General features: G+C 39.2%; 1 protein-coding gene and 1 long non-coding RNA gene across 3 annotated transcripts in view; one reads left to right on the top strand and one right to left on the bottom strand.

Annotated features, from left to right (window-relative positions):
* LOC127051591 (uncharacterized) lies at positions 1 to 14,809 on the top strand. The gene is made up of 3 exons (XR_007774541.1): positions 1 to 122; positions 13,531 to 13,657; positions 14,689 to 14,809. It is a non-coding gene; the product is annotated as an uncharacterized LOC127051591 (long non-coding RNA).
* The window catches only part of DYRK3 (dual specificity tyrosine phosphorylation regulated kinase 3), a 22,290-nt gene continuing 8,556 nt past the window's right edge, over positions 7,120 to 20,853 (bottom strand). For both annotated transcript variants that reach the window (XM_050954038.1, XM_050954036.1), the window contains exons 2-3: positions 19,352 to 19,467; positions 7,120 to 13,677 (exon numbers count right to left, since the gene is read on the bottom strand). In XM_050954038.1, the coding sequence (XP_050809995.1) occupies positions 12,106 to 13,677; positions 19,352 to 19,435 (1,656 nt within the window). In that variant the 5' untranslated portion in view covers positions 19,436 to 19,467 and the 3' untranslated portion in view covers positions 7,120 to 12,105. The remainder of the gene's footprint in view (positions 13,678 to 19,351; positions 19,468 to 20,853) is intronic.

Consider the following 20,853-nt stretch of genomic DNA (forward strand, 5'->3'; position numbering starts at 1 on the left):
CTGCTACCTAGACACCGCCCAGGCCTCAGCACAAGGAGCTCCTAGAGTTGTGCTCTGGAGCACACAGGGAGTGAAAGCCCCCTGCGCTGGATCCTAAGGCTGGGCACTTCTGGAACAGGCAAGTAGGTGATGCTGCAGGCAGAAACCCTCGGCTTTGTTCCACGCTTTGTTGGGAGCCAGTCAGGTTTAGGTTGGGTTTAGGAGGAGGGTTAGGTTGAATCATGGCTCAGGTTCTACTGTAGATTCTAAGGCACCAAAATCTTCCAACATCCCCTCCAATCTCACGAGATCTGCTGCTCTGGTGAGATTCCGGCCACCTTTGGTCCATGCTTGATGCCTAAGGCAGGCTGCATTTGAAGCTCAGCTAATTCACTGGCGGACAGTAAGCCATGCTAAGCAATGTTATCAGCCTGCACAGCAGTCACAGATTCAGTCAGGAGCAAGCTGTGCCACTACTGCTTCTAGGCCCTGGAAGAGGTCAGTGGCGGGACTGCATGGGAAACTTCAGCTGCCATTGCCAGCATCTGTGTAGCAGAAACCTGCATGCTTAAAAAAATCCCATTGGCAGCCATATACAGTATTTCAAATCTGATGGCGGCTTAAAATTAGCACTGGGTGAGCATACACAGCACAGATCAATGTTTTTCTACATCACAGTCACATTAGCTTATTTAGAGCTCTTTCCCTATCTCCTTCCCAAGACACACCTCCTAGTTTGCACCCCTAGCTCCCGATGACTTCAGCTGAAATTGTGGTGATGCTGCATTTCTGAAAAATCAGGTCCTTGCTGAATATAGACCCTCCTGCTTCTCCATTGAGCCTACCATCAATAGGGCTGTTCTCAACAGAAACCTAGAATTCAAGAGATCAAGGATCCAGTTTTGCCAATTCCCGAGCACCTTCAGCTTTCATTGAAGCCAAGGTGCTGAATGCTCTCAGTGCAGAAATGAGTCCGAACTGTGATTGTTGTGCACACTGTCCAATCAAACTCCTTTTGCTGCTTTCCAAATTATAGGACATCTTTGTCAAGCCAATGTTACACGGTATGTTTCCACTAGAAATAACAACACAAAAAAGAAGCGTTTATCCAAGCCCATCTTCTCTTGCCCTCATTTGAATGTTGATGGCTCAGGTGCTTTGGAACCTGCATCTGAACCACCCTGATTCTGGTTTTGAAGAGCTAAAGATGCAGATAGGTGCTTAGAAGGAGAAAGTGCCTCGTTGTGGAACTCCCATTGAAATTAAGGTGCTTTGGAAAACCCCATTTTCTATCTGCATCTCTAGGCACCTAAATATCTTTAAAAATTGGGTCCAAAATGCCTTGCCCAAGGTCATACGTGAATCTGTGGTGGAGCGGGAATTAACCCAGGTCTCCAGAGTACCAGGCTAGTGCCCTAACGACTGCATTATGCTTCCTTTAATCGGCTACCTTTCAGACCAGTGCATCACAGATCATATTACACATTTGAGAATAAAGTGTGGAATCTACCAAACAGAAAATTAGGAGTATTCTTACAGAATTATGTAATACTCGTTAGGCTTCGTAAGTCTAACAGCTGCCCAAGCTAATATTCTACTAGAACATATATAATGTACTGCATTAGTTCACAATGCAATTATAGAATAAGATACGGAAAGAAATCAAGCTGTATAGGCAAAGTTTTCAAGTGAGATTTGAAGAAGGCTCAAGAGATGCAGGGAGGCTGTTTGAAATGACATGAGCTGCAGGGGCAAAGGCGCTCTCACCACCATTAATAAGATTGTGAAGGAAGGAACCCAGAGAAGCACAGGCTGTACACAAGTGCTGAGGTGCAGAGAGAGAGAGAGAAGGGATCTTTACTATTCATGAGCGCACCTGCAGAACGTGTACTCGAATATAGCCCCTGACTCTCAAGACAGACACTGTCTCCATTCCATTTCTACCCCATTTCAAATAAGAGCGGGCAAGTTGCACAACATTAAAATGAATTAAACCCTGCATAGCACAACAGTAACGAAGGTGATTTCATGAGTAATATACAAGCTACATTTGTGGGGTGGAGGGCGAAAGCCATCTCTGCTTGCACATATTTATTTTGTGCTTTTTGATTGTCCATTTACTGACAGGTCGAGTGCAGCAAACCACTGGTGGTAAATTACTTACATGACCTTTCCTGTTTGATGACATTACAGCCAGTATGTCAGTTACCCAGAGCTCAAATATAATTTCATTTATGTCATCCATCATCAACATCCTGCAAAGGTGCTGACAGCTTTTAGTATTAATGCTACTGTAATCAAACATTGTAGCAGAGTTGCTGGGTGGAAGATGGATACTTATTTAACGGCTTAGAGCATATTACCATTTTAAGTTAGTCCACAATGTGTCCAGAGCCGTACTAGACAAATGAGAACAGTCACCCACAATGAATCACATCAGTAACAGTATCTTATTTTTATATTTCTTCAAGATGCACATTTTTTTCCCCATCCTGTATCTAACTAGTACCCTAGGGATCATCAGCTGGAACACACAGCTACCTCACCCATCTGGCATTGGCTACATCAGTGGCAAGTTGTAACTCCTATGTTTGTTACCTCATCCTTCCAACCTAGCCCAACTCTCTGCATCCTCCTCCTATTGCAAACTACCTGCCTCATAGGCTGTGACCTCTCTAAGGCAACAAGGACTGTCCTCTTTGCTCATTGTCCACAGAGTGCCTAATTCAACTAGGCCCTGATCCCTGACTTGGTCTCCTAGATGATACAGTAACACAAATAATCAATTATAAGTTAAACAGCTCCAATATCCTGTCACTAACAGCTGGATACATCAGAAGAAAATGCAACATGTCTAACCCCGGGTACCAAATCTAGCTGTGTGATAACATACCATGGGGAAGAGGAGTTCCTCCTGACCCCTGCCACTGGTTAGCTTATCACTGAAGAATGAGGACTGGTAACAGGGGTGGCGTAATTGCAGATGTCATTCGTCAGATCAGGATTTAACCCATTTTTGAAAAGATCTCACACATTATGCATTATTTCTTTAATTCCTTCCAGGAGCGGCGCCAGGGTTTCTGATGCCCTAGGCGGACGGCCATTTCGCCGCCCCCCGCGGGTCCGGTGGACGTACCGCAGTCGTGCCGGCGGACGGTCCGCTCCTGGAAAGGTTCCAGTGGAGCTGCCGCAGTGATGCTGGTTGGCAGTCCGCTGGTCTCAAGGCTCCGGTGGACCTGCCGCAGGTATGACTGCGGTAGGTCCGCCGGGGCCTTTAGACAGTGCACCGTCCGCCGACATGACTGCAGCAGCTCCACCGAAGCCTTTCCAGCAATGGACCGTCCGCTAGCATAACTGCGGTAGGTCCACCGGACCCGCGTGCCGCCCCTCCCCCGCAAAATAGCGCCCCCCAAAAATTCTGGTGCCCTAGGCTATTGCCTAGGTCACCTAAATGGTAGCGCTGGCCCTGATTCCTTCTCACTCTTAGATATGCTTTTATTCTCCTTATCCTCTGTAGTAGAGTCATGTCTTTGCTTCCCTCTCTCCCCCCCCAAAAAAAGCAAAACAAAAATGTGCTTCTCTGCAACCTCCACTTTCAAAGCCAAAGAACATACGGTTTTCAGAGCTAGCAGGAGGAATGCAACTCCTTACATGGTTTCACTCCCAGGCTAGAGGAAGGGGCTGACACTTTGTCATCTTTAAGAGCTGTTCTCGGCAGCCAGGAATTGGCAGGGTTATATTGGCAAGCATCTCATGCAGAGGCTGCTGATCAAGAAAAGCATTGTCCTTGCAGACTAAGCAAGCTAATGTGCACGAGGGAAAATTCATCTGAAGCTTCATTTGAGGGGAAAAGAGGAAAACTTGTTTTGTCAAAGTACCAGTGACTCCTTCCTGCAGTTTTGCATGATCGGTGAAAGACTCCTACTTCAGTTTCACAATCCTCCCTTTGCTTGCATCTCACTCCTTATAAGCTCAGACTGCATGGATTCCTTGCATCACGGATGTCTGCTACTGACCGCAACTATGTATAGCAAGTAGAGAAATTATGCACGTTTATTACCTCGGTATAAACACTGGCATGAGACAGTGATGGTATGGGTGGAAAATGTTTGGCGTATATTAAGTTCAGCCAAGCCAAAGAACATGTATTCATGCTACTACAACAGCACGATCAACCGAGAAAAAAAAGCATTCTTGGGTATCTTTTCTCATGGATTCATCAGAAGTGTTTATAAAGCTGTATTTATTAATATGACAGAAGGTAAAAATAGTGCTTAACACCCATTCATTTTCTGTGAGCAAGAAGTTTGCATGAGTCACCTAAACCTTTTATAACTATGGCTAGAACTAATTTATTTGCTGATGCCTAAAGCCAAACACCTTATGGGCAAAATTCTCCTTTTAGATCCACAGAGAATCTTGACTCAAATACTCTGCTCTCCCTCCCAGTAGGAACTGTCTATGTGCAGGAATCAAGAGCACCCACTGTTATAAGAGACTGCTGACCTGTACCTAGACAGTAGGAACTATGCAGCAACACCAGAACCATTTTCACTTCTACAGCATGTTCTAACTCGAAGTTCTGGGTAGAGCTGTGCAGAAGGTATTGCCTGGCAGCCCACCGGTGACAATGGGAACATGGGGTATTGTCCACCTTTGTTTGGGCACTTCAAACACCACAGGCCCCTTGTAACTGGAGATGCACAAGCCTTGTCTCCACTAGGAAAAGTCTGCAACCATTTCCTACCATTGCTAACACCGACACAACTCTACCAGCATTAGCAATGTTGGGAGCTCGTGGCCCTTGGCCTTTTAAGCACTGTGTCATTGAACCTGATTTAGAGCAGCTCTAACTGGCACAGTCCTTAAAATGCCAGTGGCACCAGTACACTAGCACTCCCAATATCACTAGCACCAGTGCAGCTTAATCTTTTGGTTGAGGTTTGGACATATCTGCCAGAAATATCAACACAAGAAGTGGCAAGGGATTTTGGGTGCCTATTTTGAGACACCCCAAAGGGGCCTGACCTTCAGAGAGTGCTGAGCATCCACTCTGAAAATTCAGCTCCTTTAAAAATGTGTCAAGCTGGACACCACAAAAAATTGAGGATGCAAATTTACTAGTTACATTGAAAATCTTGGTCCATCTAGATAAATCAGCTAGGCTGCTTTAAAAATCTCAACCTATATGCTTAAAAAAAGAAAGACTAAACACTAGGGACTCGAGACAGAGCTGTGCTAAGCAATAACTCACTTGCCAAATTGACTGCAGTTGCATTTTTAAATCACTTTGTGCTAAATGGTCCCACTATGTGTAACAGCAATGCCTTCTTATCATGCAAGGAGTGAAAAGCTGAGCCCATGGAACCCAAAGAAATATTGCTAAATGGAAAAATAAATCTTTCCATCTTCTGCCTGCCCAAGTGATCTATGACTGTCTTCTTAAATGTGTAATTTTTCACTTTAATAATCTAAGATTAATTAGTTAATGCTAGTTTTTCCACAGTAGAAGCACATATCTCACATTACAAATTACAGACTAGATTGTGAATTTCTTCTCTATATTGGCAAGTAACTACTAAATTAATTAATTTAACAAAGACAGATCCAGATCTTACGTCGACATTCCTTAATAGGTCTGTTTAAGTGAAGCCCCTACTGCTGTTTAAATGTAGTTTTAGTATTTAATTCCTTGCTTCCTTAAACCGCAGCATTAAACTAGTGCATAGTACTGCACATTGTAATTGTGCTCAGTTTCAGAATTTGTCTAATAATATGTGTCAACACACAATACGATAGAGCGATGCAAAATATCTTAAGGACACTATGTATGAGAATACTACAAACTCATGTAATAGACTCATTGAAAAACATTGTTAACAGTGGAAGTCCTACCAAAATAAATGGTCTTGGCAGGCAAGTGGAGCAGGAACTATTTAGTTATGAAAAGAAAATCTAAAATATACTCAAGTTTCAATGTGTATTTATTTTACAATAGGCCTAGGATTGTAAACCGTTTTATTTTAATAAAACAGAATTGTTGTTCAATGGAGTTATATAGTGAAGGAAAATCCACTCCCTCCCCTGTTGTAAAAGTCTCCTAATTGAAGGCTATCCTTAAATCAATCATTAGAGAACTAATATACTTTTCTGCTTTAGTTCAGTTGGTTAAATTGGTCAACAATGGGCAGTGACTGATTTCATGAAAATTAAGTGCTTCTTTATGAAACATGCAGGATTTAATCCTGTATGCTGTAGCTATGTAGTTTTTATGGCAGTGTGACTTCAGCTTCAAACTATTCTAGTATCTCACGGGTAGCCCACTGTACACAAATGTAGGTTTCTATTAAAAGCAAATCTTTCCTAAGTAGCTATTGCTGGATTTTTCCTTCCAGCCTAGGGATTAAAGGGATTCTGCCTCCACAACAAAAACCTCTAGGGTGACCAGATGTCCCGATTTTATAGGGACAGTCCCAATTTTTGGGTCTTTTTTCTTATATAGGCTCCTATTACCTCTCACCCCTTGTTCTGATTTTTCACATTTGCTGACTGGTCACCCTAAAAACCTCCAATGGATTAAATAAAAGAAAGTGATGACTCAAGAATGCTATGGCAAAACTGAGATGTTCAAATGCAGCACTGCTAATGAGAAGAACATTTGTCAGGTCATTCATGTTTAGCATGAGCATATTGAAATCATAGATGTCCACAGCAAGTTTTCCCCTGGTTCAAGGAGAGGAGATTAAGTATACAGTGAAAGTGAAAATTTCCAGTTGGAAAAACGATTTTTAGGTTCAGATTCAAGTAGTTGATATTTTAGTTCCTTTCCCTCACAATTACATGACAGCTTGCTATTTTTATTTGTGGCTGTTGTTGGTTGGTTTGGTTTTTAGTATAATCATAGCTTGCTTCCCTTCTCACTTAATCTTTTCATTCCCTCCCTCTGCACACAAAACACGACACATTTTACCACATTGGAAATGTCTCCTGTAAATGCTGACATTTTTTAATTGCACTCTAGTTAAGTACCACAGAGGGTAATAGTGGCCAATGCAAGTTAGGTGATACCATCCAGAAAGAATTAATGCATTTAAAAAAAAAAGTCAGGTATTTATTTTAAGAATTTGCAGAGACTGTTGCTAAAGAAAATTATGTATTTATTTTAAAAAATGAACTGAAGTACAATTTTAGGAAATATTTGTTCATTACATTTACATACAAAGTTTAAAACTGGCTTATTTCAAAAGTGTTCCTTCACAAAGAAAAAAATGTTAAGTTCACATGCACCTTACTGTTTTCTACATTCGCCACCATATTACACCTCCGAACAATTTACAATAATAAAAAGGCTAACCTGTAAATGCTTTAGACATAGACATTTAGTATGAACAGCTGCAATGTAAAAGAAACCCTGATTAGTAATTTGATTTCACTGAGACAAATGTAGGCTTGTAAAATAATAAGGCACAGTTCTATGAACAGGGAACATGGCTTGTTCTTTCAGCAACACAGACTGCAACTAGGTGGCTAATTTATAAGGGTGTTATTTGGTGTAAAGTAAATGCACCCCATTTAAATGCAGATAGAACAATGTTCTCCTACACAAGACTGTTCTGAGGAGCCAAGTGTTTTGCATATTATGGTGGGAGTTGTAATTAGAAGCTATATTTAATAGGACATCAGAAGAGTTTTATACCAGACTAGATAAGGATTCTTCTAAGGGAAGTATGATTGATATATATACACACACACACGTATATACACACACACACACGTATACATAAGTTTAATCTCTCTGCCTCCTTATTAAAAAGAGCAGCATGATAATATCATGGAAAAGAGCAGGGGTACACCTTGTGTATCAGAACTCAGAGCCCAATTTTCACAATTGCAGAGCGCCCAAAATTTGTATGGAAGTTTGAGAGCTGTAGGTGCACAGCAGCTCAGCCAGGGCAAGTGGGGAAAATCAGACCCACAGGTCTGTCTATTAAAAAAAAGTTTTGGGTACACAGCCTCTGTCTTTAATCTTGTTACATAGTGCATTAATGTACTGCAAATATTTCCATATTATTTTGGCTCTTCACTTCCACTATCGCATTAAAGACTTTGTCAGGCAGGGAATTGGCATCTCTCTCTTTCGACACAGAGCTTTGGGTGCAGAATCAGCCTTTTGCTTTATGGCTGGGATTAGTAAGACACTGCTGAGGTCATCATGTATGTGTTTCACAACCAAAATAGCCATTACTAACGGGGGGGGGGGGGGGGGTGGATGGTTGTGGTTTGCAGTGCGTGTCTTTTTAAAGGGCCCAGGATTTATTCAGAGGTAGTTTTCAGTGGATCACTGTAACGAAGCACCAGTAGTGTCAGTTTACCATTAAAAAGATACTAGATTTTTTTTTTTACCTGCTCCAAGTCCAAAGGGATCACAGTCAAAGTGAACTATACCAGATTTTGACTAACAGACCCACAGTTTCACAAAAATTCTCTCAGAATGCAAACCCCCTTTAAAAATGCCTTCCAATTAGTTTAGATTCTTAAATTGTCACTAGACTAGAAGTCTCTCTCAAACTAGGTAAGAAGAAAAAACAAAAATTCTAATAGTAACTGCAGCATGTGAAAATGACAACTGTATGGAATGATCAATATAAATGTGAAAATAACACTTTTTCAATAATCAGTATTAGTAAGAACAAACCTATTAAGGAACATAACATAACCTTGAGTACTAAATGGAGGTTGTGTTTAAATGTATGTGTTTTATCCTAATCTGTAATGGAAGATTAATACTCCACTGCCCACTTGACTTTTAAAATAGAACCATGTTTATCCTTGCATCTTGGATAGTCATATTAAGTTTGCCGCAGTGTAAAAGTAAACAGTTGTATGTCACATGTGATGCTTATGTCTTATTATTCAGTAATTTAAATTAAAAATATTGCTAAACTACATTGCTACAATCCACACTTCTTAAAAGAATATTTAAAAACCACACAATAAACAGCCCGTGTTATTTACAATACAGAGACTACATTACGTGTTGTAAAACATAATGAACATTATAAGGAAGTTTTAAAAATGAAGTTTGGACTAATCCATTAAAAATTCTTAGAAATTTGATGTTATGGTTTTACTATAAACCTCAATAAATTACATTTGTTTTGTGTTAGAGTCAGAGGTGAACATGATTTAAATTACAGTAGAACCTCACTAATGCCTGGGAGACTCACTGGGATCTTGCTGATTTGCAAAATAGAGAAAACAACAGAGGACAATGGACCAGTACCAACCAAAAGCTACTTTTTTCCATTTTAAACACACTTAACATACTAGGTGATCTATTTTTCCTTATCTGCTATGTCTATACAGACAAAGACCCTTATCCAACAAGGTACCTAAGCATGTTCCTGATTTTAAACATGTGAGTAGTCCTAGTTAAATGGGACTACTCACGTGCTGAAAGTTAGGCATGTGATTAGGTACCTGGCATAACTGGGGTCAAGGTGAACACGTTTCTGGTAAAAGCAGTGGCGTTTTTTCTGCCATTTGTTATATTTCCTGCTTTATAACACACATTTCAAATGACAGCACTGTATCTATACAAGAAGTGTAACATTAGAGGCCATCTAAACTGGTAGCTACGGTATTCTTGGTTATTAGGAGAAGTGACACTAAAATAATCTTGTTTCATGCAGTATTTTAATAGATCAAAAACCTCTGGCATCCAGGACCATGTTCATCGCTCTCTGGAGCAGACACTTGTTTTCTATTGTGTATATGGTGCCCTAATCCTTAAAGGGCGTTTGTAGGTGCTTTCAAAATATAAATAGTAATAATGATAATTTGTCCTCATAAACGTAATAGTCTCTTTTTCATTTGTCTTGAATATTCTTCCATGGCTCCTGTGGTTGTTTCTCCAAAGATTTCATTTGCATTGCGCAAATAATTACTCTTGCTTCTGAAGATGCTCCATATGTACTCAATTCAGCTAAAACCATAGGCATCTTATAGCACTTATTAAAGTGTGCTTGCTTGACTTTCCATTCAACTAAAAAATTACTTTAGCCAGCCATTTGAGGAAGATTGCTATAAAGTGCAACATGACCATATAAGGACCACATGTAGTGGTATTTGAGACATATTAACCAATGTATGGATAAATGCTTAGCTGCATTACTTTCAGTTAATGTGATTATTAAGTTTCTTGAGGAAAAGTTACAACAAAATGTAAAAGGCCATGTACTGTAGAACCCTTAATATAGCCAACTTCCTGGGGTGGGGGGGAGCTTGGAATATAGAGATTAGAATAGATATATATCCAATTTGTGCTCTGTCTTCTTGAATGTTTACAATGGTATTTACCAAACAGTTTGAGGGCATTTGCCACCACCATTGAGCCTGATCCAAAGCCCCATTTCGCCTAATTTTGGTCCTGACCCTGAGATATACTGACAAACTTGCAGGACTGGGCCTTTTATCAAACATTTTACGGATAAATATAACTAAATGCAACAGAGCAAAAAATGCATTTCCATCATCTCAGAAAGAGTCTGGGATTTAGCTGTTTGGTAAATATATCTTGCAAATCACACCAGTAATTCCTTTGATTATGTAACCAAGCGTTTCCCTGTTTTAACATAAAACCTGCTCTAGAGAAACTTGTTAAATTTAAAATGCTCTGCTTGTAAAAGCTTTAAAATTGTATTTAAAACTCTGTTCAGACACTTGGCAAGGGATCACATGTTTTTGTAACTGAATCCCTCCGGACTATGGGGCTCTGAGGAGTAACAATCTTGACAAGTTGTGCTGCTGTCTCTATTGGTCATAACAACGTTTCACGTTCTTGCCAGGAGGAGAGAGAGAGAGAGAGAGAATATATCTGAAGCATTCAAAACAGCATCTGAGGCATCTCATTCTTTTAGCCACCTGCTAGGCCACTGCTAGAAACAAAGCAACTCTCCCCCCATACAAACTTTCATTTCAATATTAAATTTATTACTCTTTACCAAATCTGACAATTTGTGTTTAAAAAGACTTCAGGCCACTCTTTCAGTGACTAGTCTCTAGTCTCACACATAACCTCTGGTTACAGTCTTGACCCTTAAAAATTCTACTTATCTAGCAAAAAGGAGTGACTATTTTTAAAAGGATTTCAATGTTATTCAGTGGAATTCACTCTGCAGGACAGAAAAAAAGATTTTAAAAGGCCAGTACTGTAAACATCTCTAATGACAAGGGTACTTTATTTTGGCTGGGCATCTTCATTTTGGGAGGGACGGGGAAAGAATTGTTAGCAAAAGTGTACATTAAATTTAAGTCAAAACAATGTTTTCAATAGCCCTGAACAAATCATACTTCATGTTATGGTCCAGTTCTGCTCTTGTGCACTCTGCAACTCCCATTGACTTCAGTGGGGGTAGTGAGTGCATTTCCCAGTACAGAAGTTGATCATAGCAGGTCTACGTACAACTGATGTGTCCCTAACTACTTGTATGGTCCTTTGAAAATCTCAGCCTAAGAAATTTAGGAATGCAGCAACTTGGATCCCTATATGCCAGGAGCCCTCCAAAATGTGTAAGGGGAAGGCATTCTGCAGGGAAGCCAAATCATTCAAATCTAAATTTGCAATTGGCAAGCAACAGTCTCACTTTTTTGAATAAAACACCTGTGCTCTTGACAGTAAATCTGTAAAATTTCATCCAAATTTAAAGAAGTTCACCTGGGGATTGAAAGCAGAGCTCATTCTGTCCAACAGAATACAATTTTAAATGCTTTTTTCTTGCTGTCTTGTGACAAAGCATTTGCTATCTAAAACTGTCCTGATAAGAACTGGTTTGATTCTTTTTTAAACAGTGCTATTAAACTCAACTGTTAAAGCAGGTAATTTCACTGACCAGAACAGATGTGTTGACCTATCAAGTGATGTAACATGCACCACACTGCAACTGAAACAACTTGATAAAACAATTAGCCCTTGAAATGTTTATATTTTGATTCATTTTTTTTATACAAGATTTAGTGTTTAATGAAAAGTAAATCCATTAAAAACCTCTGCATTTCATCACCTGGCACATTTCTAGTAGATAATTAAAATACAAGGTATGTATTCTGGGAATACATCATTTTCTATTAACTGGCCAGTTTTGGTAGCACAGTGCATAGCGGTATACTGCCATTTGATTCAGATGTTAAATTCGCCCTCAGTTTGTTTGCCACTCCAACGACTGGAGGCAACTTAGAACCTATCCCTGGGAAGGAGCTTGTGTAGTTAGATATCCGTTTACCCACGCTTTTATCAGTACTGGGTGGTTTGAGCATTCGCTTACAAATCCATGGGTGTCTTAAAGCTTGACTTGGAGTCATGCGCGCAGAAGGATCCCAGTTAAGACAATCTTTTAAGAATTCTATAAATGAGGGGTCATCACAGCCTTTCAACGCTGTCACCCAGTCTTTGTTGCCTGGCGCACCACGCATTTTACCCCTGCGTGATCGACTGCCATTGAGGATCACTTTCCCATCTGTATGGGTAGTTGCAGTGCAGTAGCGAGGATGACCCTTGGAGTTGAAGAAGTTTTTGGCTCGCTTGGATTGATCCAAAAGCTTCTGAGGTGGCATTCCAAGAAGCTCCATCATACAAGCCAGTTGGTCTCCCTCATCTTCTCCAGGAAAAAGAGGATATCCAGTCAACAGTTCCACCAGAATACAACCAAAACTCCACATGTCTATGGGCATCCCATACCGACTTCCAAGAATGACCTCTGGGGCCCTGTAGAATCGAGACTGAATATACGTGTAGACTCTTTGGTGCTCAAAGCAGCTGGACCCAAAATCAATAACCTTGATGCCACTCCGCCCTTGCTGTTTTAGAAGTATATTTTCTGGCTTCAGGTCACAATGTATGATTTTGTTTTTATAAAGAGCCTCCAAACATTGTAATATAGAGTGGGCAAACTTGCGTACCAGTTGTACACTGAACCCTTGAAATTTATTTCTTTTGATCAGCTCATACAGGTTCATGCTCAGGAGCTCAAAGGTCATACATATGTGGTTCCGAAAGGTGAAACTTTCTAGCATGTGAATAACATTCATGCTGCCAGTTTTATCCTGTTTCTTGAGATGCTCCAAAATCCGAATTTCTTCTGCTGCTTGACGGTGAAACCTCTTCTCATTGCGAACCATCTTTAAGGCCAAATGCTGGTGGAGTTTATGATCATAAACTTTAGCTACTTGTCCAAAACTGCCCTTTCCAATTATTTTAAGTACTTCATATCGGTAAGCCAGATGGTCATGAGGCACATGAATGTATCCACCTTGGTCATCATCATATCCTCCATTGTTGGGGCCACCAACTACTCCTTGCCTTTTTTTTGCATTTGGACCCACAAAGTAAATTTCAGAAAAGTTACATATTTCTTGCTGCTCGTAAGCAGATAACTGATGTTTATATTGCTTCACTGCTTGCTCTGGAGCCTGAGAGATAGCTTTGCGCACTTTTGATGAACTTCCACAAGATTTGGCTGTGCTTAAGCTGTCTATACTTTTATCTTTTGACAGGGAAGGAAGAGACCTTTCGGAACTACTGATTCCTGCAGACTGAAGAGTACTGCTCCTCTTATTGCCAGAGTCCTCAAACAGTTGCTCAACTTTGACCTGACTTCCAGTCAGAGGATGATCTTTCATAGTGAGTTTGTTGCTAGTAACCTATAGAGACGAAAAAAGCCAATCTTAATTTTTTTTTAAATGGATAGAATAAGATTAAAATACCACATTAAAAAAAGTGCTTTGACATCAGCATTATGTTTACATTTATTTTCACAATGCAGATGTATTTTAAATGTACTGCATAATTTATATTGTTATTTATTCTAATCTGAGTTATATGCACTGCCATACACGATTGCACACCAAATGCAACGAACTTTTTGAAAATGGAGTATGTATAAATATACTCTATCTTCCAGTTCAGAAAAGGCAAACTTTAAGCAGACTTGCACAAATGCCTATCCCCACTAGCATGAATCTAGTCAGCCGAAGGGCAGGTTGCGCAGCCCAGTATTGCTATGTTTAGTCTTGGAGGTGGGTGCGGCAAACATGACCCAATGGCAGATGCAGCTTGCACCTGTCTGAAATATGCAACCTAGCATGAATGTGTGCAGAGGGGTGAGAATATTACATAGACAAGTGAGCATAGGGGAGACAAGGGATATACAGTATGAGGGATAGGGTTTGAAGAATCCACGATGAATGGGGTAAAAGGTTGGGGAAAAAAGGGACAACAGCAATCAAGAGGAAGATGACAAAATAAGATAAAATAGGCTGTGTTTATGCTCAAATATGCACCCACAACTCCAATGGACTTTAAAGAGGGTCCCATTACTGTGCTGGACCGCACAACTGGATACAGTGTGTATTACCAAGAATATCAGCTTCCATCAAGTTTCTTTCCTTTTTCCTCCCCTTCCAGTGTTCTAAAACACAAGAGTTCTCCACTCACTGCTCTAAGCTAATTTGGGCATAAATATTTTCATCTATCATGATGTTAATTTGTTGCAGACAGAACATTACAACTAGTAGGAAAATATTGTGGAATATATTTAAGACTTGTCATTTTTACAGCATTAAAATTAGCCAATGCTGCGCTCCCTGAAATTCTGTCCCTTCCTTTAAAGGCAATGCATTCATTCACGATTATTCCTCCTTTCATTTCCCCAGCATTCTACACTGCAAGATCGCATGAGATACTATCCTATGCAATGCTGAAGAAAGTCAGGACTAGTGCAGCAACATCTGTTATCCATTCTGGCCTTTAATCTCAATAAAGATGTGAGACATGTGCCAAGCCCAGTCCCTGAAACTAAAATAGCTGCTTAGCAATCAAGCAAAAATATAAATAAACCTGTAACTCCAGAGCAATAACATCCAATTACTTTTTAGTTACATACAATCCACCATCTCAACACAGTCAGTAAATAGGAGCAATTATTACGTATGCCAAAAACAACTTCGCAAATATCCCCTGTCCTCCATCCTGGGTAAGAGTCAGTTTGCTGGCTCTGCATTGAAATGTTAGCATGCACTTCATGACAGGAGCCTGGAAAATGCAGACTTCCTCTAGGAGCCTGTCTCAGATCAGTCATGATTAGGCCTTTGGAATCTCCCTTTTATTCAGTGCTATGTCTGCCCAGAAATGTGGACAATATGTTGTAAGAGACCCACCTTTCCAGGAACTCACTGAAAACATACAATAAACACTTTATTCTTTCAGCCTGTAGCTGAACTGCTGAGATAAGAGTGAGAGATACTACAAGATCCTGAATGAAAGGCAAATAGAATGAAGGGCAAATAGATCAAAATTGTAAATTTGCAAATGAACAGAGAATCCAGACTTGGAAAAAGGTTCAGTTTTGTTTTGGCGTTTTGTTTTGTTTTTGTTAAGATGTCTGAAAAACTGCTCTCCTACTTCCATAGCAGAAATCTTATGTGTGACCATGTCTTTTTTACTTTGACTGCAATCAGAATTTGATTAAGCACATAGCCCCAGTCCTAGAAAAGTCTACCTGTACTATAAGAAAGGATATTCTTTGTACAAGAACTCTGTGTTATTTAAATTAACTCACCATGCAGGCAGGAAGGATTTTAAAGGGCCAGGACAGTACGTGCTATAGTGAACTTCACTAAATTTCATCCTCTATCAGGTAATGCCTATGTATCTAACTTTATGAGGTTCCTGCAAAGTTCCTCAGTCTTCTTTAGACTTTACAAATAATTGTGTGCCATTTGAAAGTTTTGATGCCTCTCCCTTTTCTACATCATTAATCCTAAATAAATGGTCCTAGAGAAATGATTACGCAAGAGAATTAGAACTTCAGGTGAGAAATAAGCAGCAGGAACAGATGAATTACCCATAACAGCAAGGGAAGAAAAGCCATTGAAGGAGCACTTCTGACCATATCCTTTTAACAGAAGGCTTTCAGAGCTTTCACTCAGCTATTTAATGGTCCATTGCAGAATATTTATTTCAGGTGTTTGAAACACTTTATTGGAAAGGTCTTTAAGCCCACTGAACTTGACTTGAGTTTTAAAGGTGAAGTCAATTTGAGTATATGATATTATATATTTTACATACACACAAAACTGCTTAGAAAAAGTTCAGTATTTTGTTTTCGGCACGACCTCCATTTGACACTCCTCCCACCAGGATGTAAAAGGAGATTGGGCTGAAAAGCAAAACACTGAACTTTCTCTAAATTCAAAAAACATTTTTAAAAAGCAGCAAGATTGGTGGTTAACTCTTTAGTGGCATGTTGGGAACAGCTCAAAAATCAAAGCATTTCACAGAGCCTGACCCATTGCTGCTCACATCCCTGCATTACTCGGGATTCCTTCCTGTGCTTGCCTGCATGCAGCTGAAGTCCACTCACAAACTACTTTGCCAGTTTCTATGCATTTTTTTGTTCTCTTTCATGCCCTGCCCCCTTCCCAAAATTCATACCTGGAGAAGAATTCAGGAATGAAGGTGTTAAGGCAGAGTTTCACCATTTAAAATAGGCTAATGAACCCTTTAACTTACATTTAAATCTCACATTGATACACTGCCCTGCAGGTATCTTATATTCCTACACTAGACAAACTCATCAAGATGCCCTAGAATATAAAGAATCAACTTTGCTTTGTTGTCCTGTAATCCAGAGCTGTTCACGAGACATCCTAGAATACAAACAGGGCCTTAGAGCACCACACACACTTCTGTTACATGCTACTAGCTTCAACTTAGTGTATTAAAAAATTGTAGTATTTGATCAAAAGTTATAACTGCAGAATAATGGCTGTTAAAGGCCCGTCAGATATCTGGGCTGATTCAATGCATCTCCATGGCAGCCTCAATTTGCAGGGTTCCTCTGGAAATAGGTACAGAGGGAGCAAATTGTATCCCTCTGTACCCAGGTGGGTGAATAAAGCTCTAAGGCTTCAGAAAGATAAAAAAGAGATGTATTTATGTCAACAAAACCTGATAAAATTCACCACAGAGTACTTCAGGAACTAGCTGAAGCAATCTCTAAACCATTAATGATTATATTCAAGAACTCATGGAGGACAGGTGAGGTCCTAGTGTGCCGGAGAAGGGCAAACATATGGAGAATTATACACCAGTCAGCCTAACTTTGATACTCAGAAAGATACTGGAACAAATGATTAAACCAGGGCTTTGGAGCGTTGCTCCGGCTCCGCTCCAGCTCCAGGTAAAAACCTGCAGCTCCACTGCTCTGCAGCTGCTCCGCACTGCAGCTCTGGGCTCTGCTCCAAAGCCCTGGATTAAACAAGCAATTTGTTCAAACCTGGAGAATAAGATGATAAGTAATAGCCAATATGGATTTGTCAGGAACAAAACATGCCAAGCCAAACTAATTTCCTTCTCTAACAGGATAATGGGCATAGTGGATGCACGGGAAGCAGTAGATAAATCTTGTCTTTAATAGGGCTTTTGACACAGTCCCATACAACATTCTCACAAGCAAATGGGGAAAATATGGTAGATGAAATTACTATAAAGTGGATGAACGCCACCAAGCTGGAAGGGGTTGCAAGCAGTTTGGAGGATGGGATTAGCATTCAAAATGACCTTGGCAAATTGGTGAATTGGTCTGAAATCAACACATCAGCCTTCTTCCAATGGCTTCATTTTATAAGCCAGCAACTGCACAGTTTACTTTTGCCATAAATTAGCTGTCAGCAGCCAAGAAACTCGATAAACAACACAAATGATACTCCATTGAAGATTTCTTAAAGGTTTTCACATACTCAGAAAAACTTTATTATGAATAAAAAGGAAATGGCTAGCCAGTTTGCTATATGTTTTGCCCTTCCAAGTGTCTCAAACTGTTACTTTTACAAACTAATTAAAAACTCTCTCTCTCTGAAAGCAGAAATGTTTAGTTTACTGTAGTGTGTTTACAGAGAGGAGAGACAGTTGAGGGTACCTGGAGTTTTCAATACGAATGCAATTTTATATGTCAAAACAGAAAATGATGAAGAAAGGAAATGAAGTATCTCTTCAATCTAAATATTTTCCCATTAAAAACTGCTTAAAATGTTCATTTCCACATGCATTCCTAATTCCTGCTCATCAGGACACTACTAAGTATTTGTTTTGTTTGGCACAAAGACAATGCTTGGCATTTTACAAACAAGTAAGAAAACAAAGTCCCTGTCCCAAAGAACTGACAGTCTAAACAGACAAAACACAGATGAAGGAGAAAAGAAGAGATGTGACACACAAGCAAAGTGATCAAGGGGCTATTTTTGGCACGTGTCTTGTTAGTTCCAGAGTTGATTTTAATACAGTTGTGAAAATGTCTGGATATGTTGTAAGTTAGATACAGCACTTTATATCTCAAAAAAACTGCACAATCATTAATCATTTAAAGAATTATTTAAAGACAGCACTACAGCTCTTTTGCATCAATATGCTCACACATCTCTCTCTCTCACACATAGGCACCTCAGTGTTTGAGGAAGAAAACAGTCAAATTAACTGCTGGCATAAGTGATCTCAACTGTATTGACTTCTCAATATGTTCATTTTTAAATTTGTCCCTTCATCTATCCCATTTCTTCAATCTGGCTTTTAGCCACAAATTTTCAAGGAGCACAAGATTTCAGACAGAATTCAACTGGACCCTAAATATATTTCCAGACCATTTTACAGTATGACTGCTACACAGCTGAATATGACTGCTACAGTTCAGGTGAGACAATTAAAGAAAGGATCACATGATTTAAAACTTGTTTAACAAATGTACAACTTCTACAAAAATACAAATTGAACATCAGAAGTCTGTGAAGTGCTATTTTGCAATCAATTAAAGTGCCAGATAATGCTAGTGCCCTCACAAAAAAAATATTTTTTTTTGTATTATGTTGGGTGTATCTACAAATCACACATTTGTAAAAACAGAACTTCTTGTTGTTGTTCTACTGTTATGCCCCTGTTATTTCCAGTACTTTCATGTGAGACAATAAATATAAGTGTGCACTAGTTAAAGCAGAATACAGCTGTGGATTAATAAACTACCATATATATCAGTATGTGATGTGCTATGGCATGGGGTCCCAAACAGGTTGTAAACTAACTTTTCTTGATCAAAGCATGGGCAATGGATTATAAATTAGCTTATTCAGAGTTACTTAGCCAGTTCATGCAGAACACCATACCGTGTTACCTTTTTCATTGCTAGTTAGTAAAAGCAAGTGTGTTAACAAGCTGTGACAAGGTTATAATATCTAGCTTTATTAATTTACTGTGTGACTACTTAGTTGATATCACGATTTCATTACCAACCAGATCACCAGTGCAAGAAGCCAGAAAATTACTCACATTTGATCTCCCAAGTGAAGGAAGTCCAGGAGAGCTGTGTTCTTCATTTGTAGGATCTGGGTACCTAATTTGATCTATTCTCATGTAGGAATCATACAATCCATCTCCAAACCTGGCTAAAGATGTCAAATATAGAAGCTAGTTAGTCACAACTATGTGCACTAATACAGGAAAAGACATTTGTCTCAGCACCTAAAAACTACCTCATTTGTAATCATTCTTCAAAGTTTTTGCTAAGACATTCCGTTTTCACTAATTTATTGGATAAGATACAGCAAGAGCATCATAGCTTAATATTAATGAGCTACTCAACAGTTTTATTTTTTTAATGATCCTAAGCATTTAGAAAGCACTGTGCAAACCTTAGTTTTCTGGTTCTTTTTTTTTTTTTTAAACTAGGAGCTTCTTTTAAATTAAACTCATCTGTCATTTTTTTGCAGTGCAAAAACATCCTTAAGAACCTTTAACCAATATTCTATTTTAAGGAAAAGGAAGGATAATCCCGAATTATCCGTATTTAGAGTGGCAATGGAAAATGAGCAGGCATTTAAATACTGGATAAGACTATCCTGTAAAAAAAGTAGGTTCTCTGTAAATATGTGAAGGAACGAAAGTCAGTAAATTCATTGCTACTAACAATGGCTGGCAAAATAAAAAATGTTTTAAATGATTTCTACAGTAATAGACAAAGTTCTGTGACTGTGCTTAAAATAAAATTGGTTTAAGCAATTAACATTAAAATTCGAGAGTTTTGATCACCATCTGCACTCAAAATGTCAGTGTGAGTTAGACAAAAAGTACTAACTATATTTATATCAAAATAATATGACATCCTCTCTCATTGCTATAAATACTGTCCTTCTTTTACCAACACAATGCTCTAAAAGTTTAACTACTTGGTTTTTCATTTTAGTTCTGCTGACAAAATGCAGCACTCCATCACTTCTTCCAAACAAGCAATCACAACTGGGAAGTTGAAAATTATATTTAAAAATTCCCAGTTATAAATTCAAGGCAGAATGTGATCAGCTAATTTCATCTGCCACCAGAGAATATGCTTATTCACTGCTGTGTATGAAGAATGAACTATATTTTTTTTACAGCAATGTATCACCAGCTTCTTTGTAAACTTGTATATTATTAGGAATGTTTTGTACAGTATACTGATATATGTGAAAGGCACTCAATAGTAAATTTATAATACATTGTATAAGTCACAGAACTGAATGCTAGAACACATTTACAGAATTATAAAATGCAGACACTGTATAAAGTAGAAGAGTGGGAAAATTGTGTTTCTTGTTTTAACCTCTGGAAACTCTCTAGCTTCCTTTAAACTTGGATTCTGAAAAACTACTCTACTCTGTGTCAAGTATCAGAGGGATAGCCGTGTTAGTCTGGATCTGTAAAAGCAGCAAAGAATCCTGTGGCACCTTATAGACTAACAGACCTTTTGGAGCATGAGCTTTCGTGAGTGAATACCCACTTCGTCGGATGCATGT

Source organism: Gopherus flavomarginatus, chromosome 5 (assembly GCF_025201925.1).
Source record: "Gopherus flavomarginatus isolate rGopFla2 chromosome 5, rGopFla2.mat.asm, whole genome shotgun sequence".
Lineage (NCBI taxonomy): Eukaryota > Metazoa > Chordata > Testudines > Testudinidae > Gopherus > Gopherus flavomarginatus.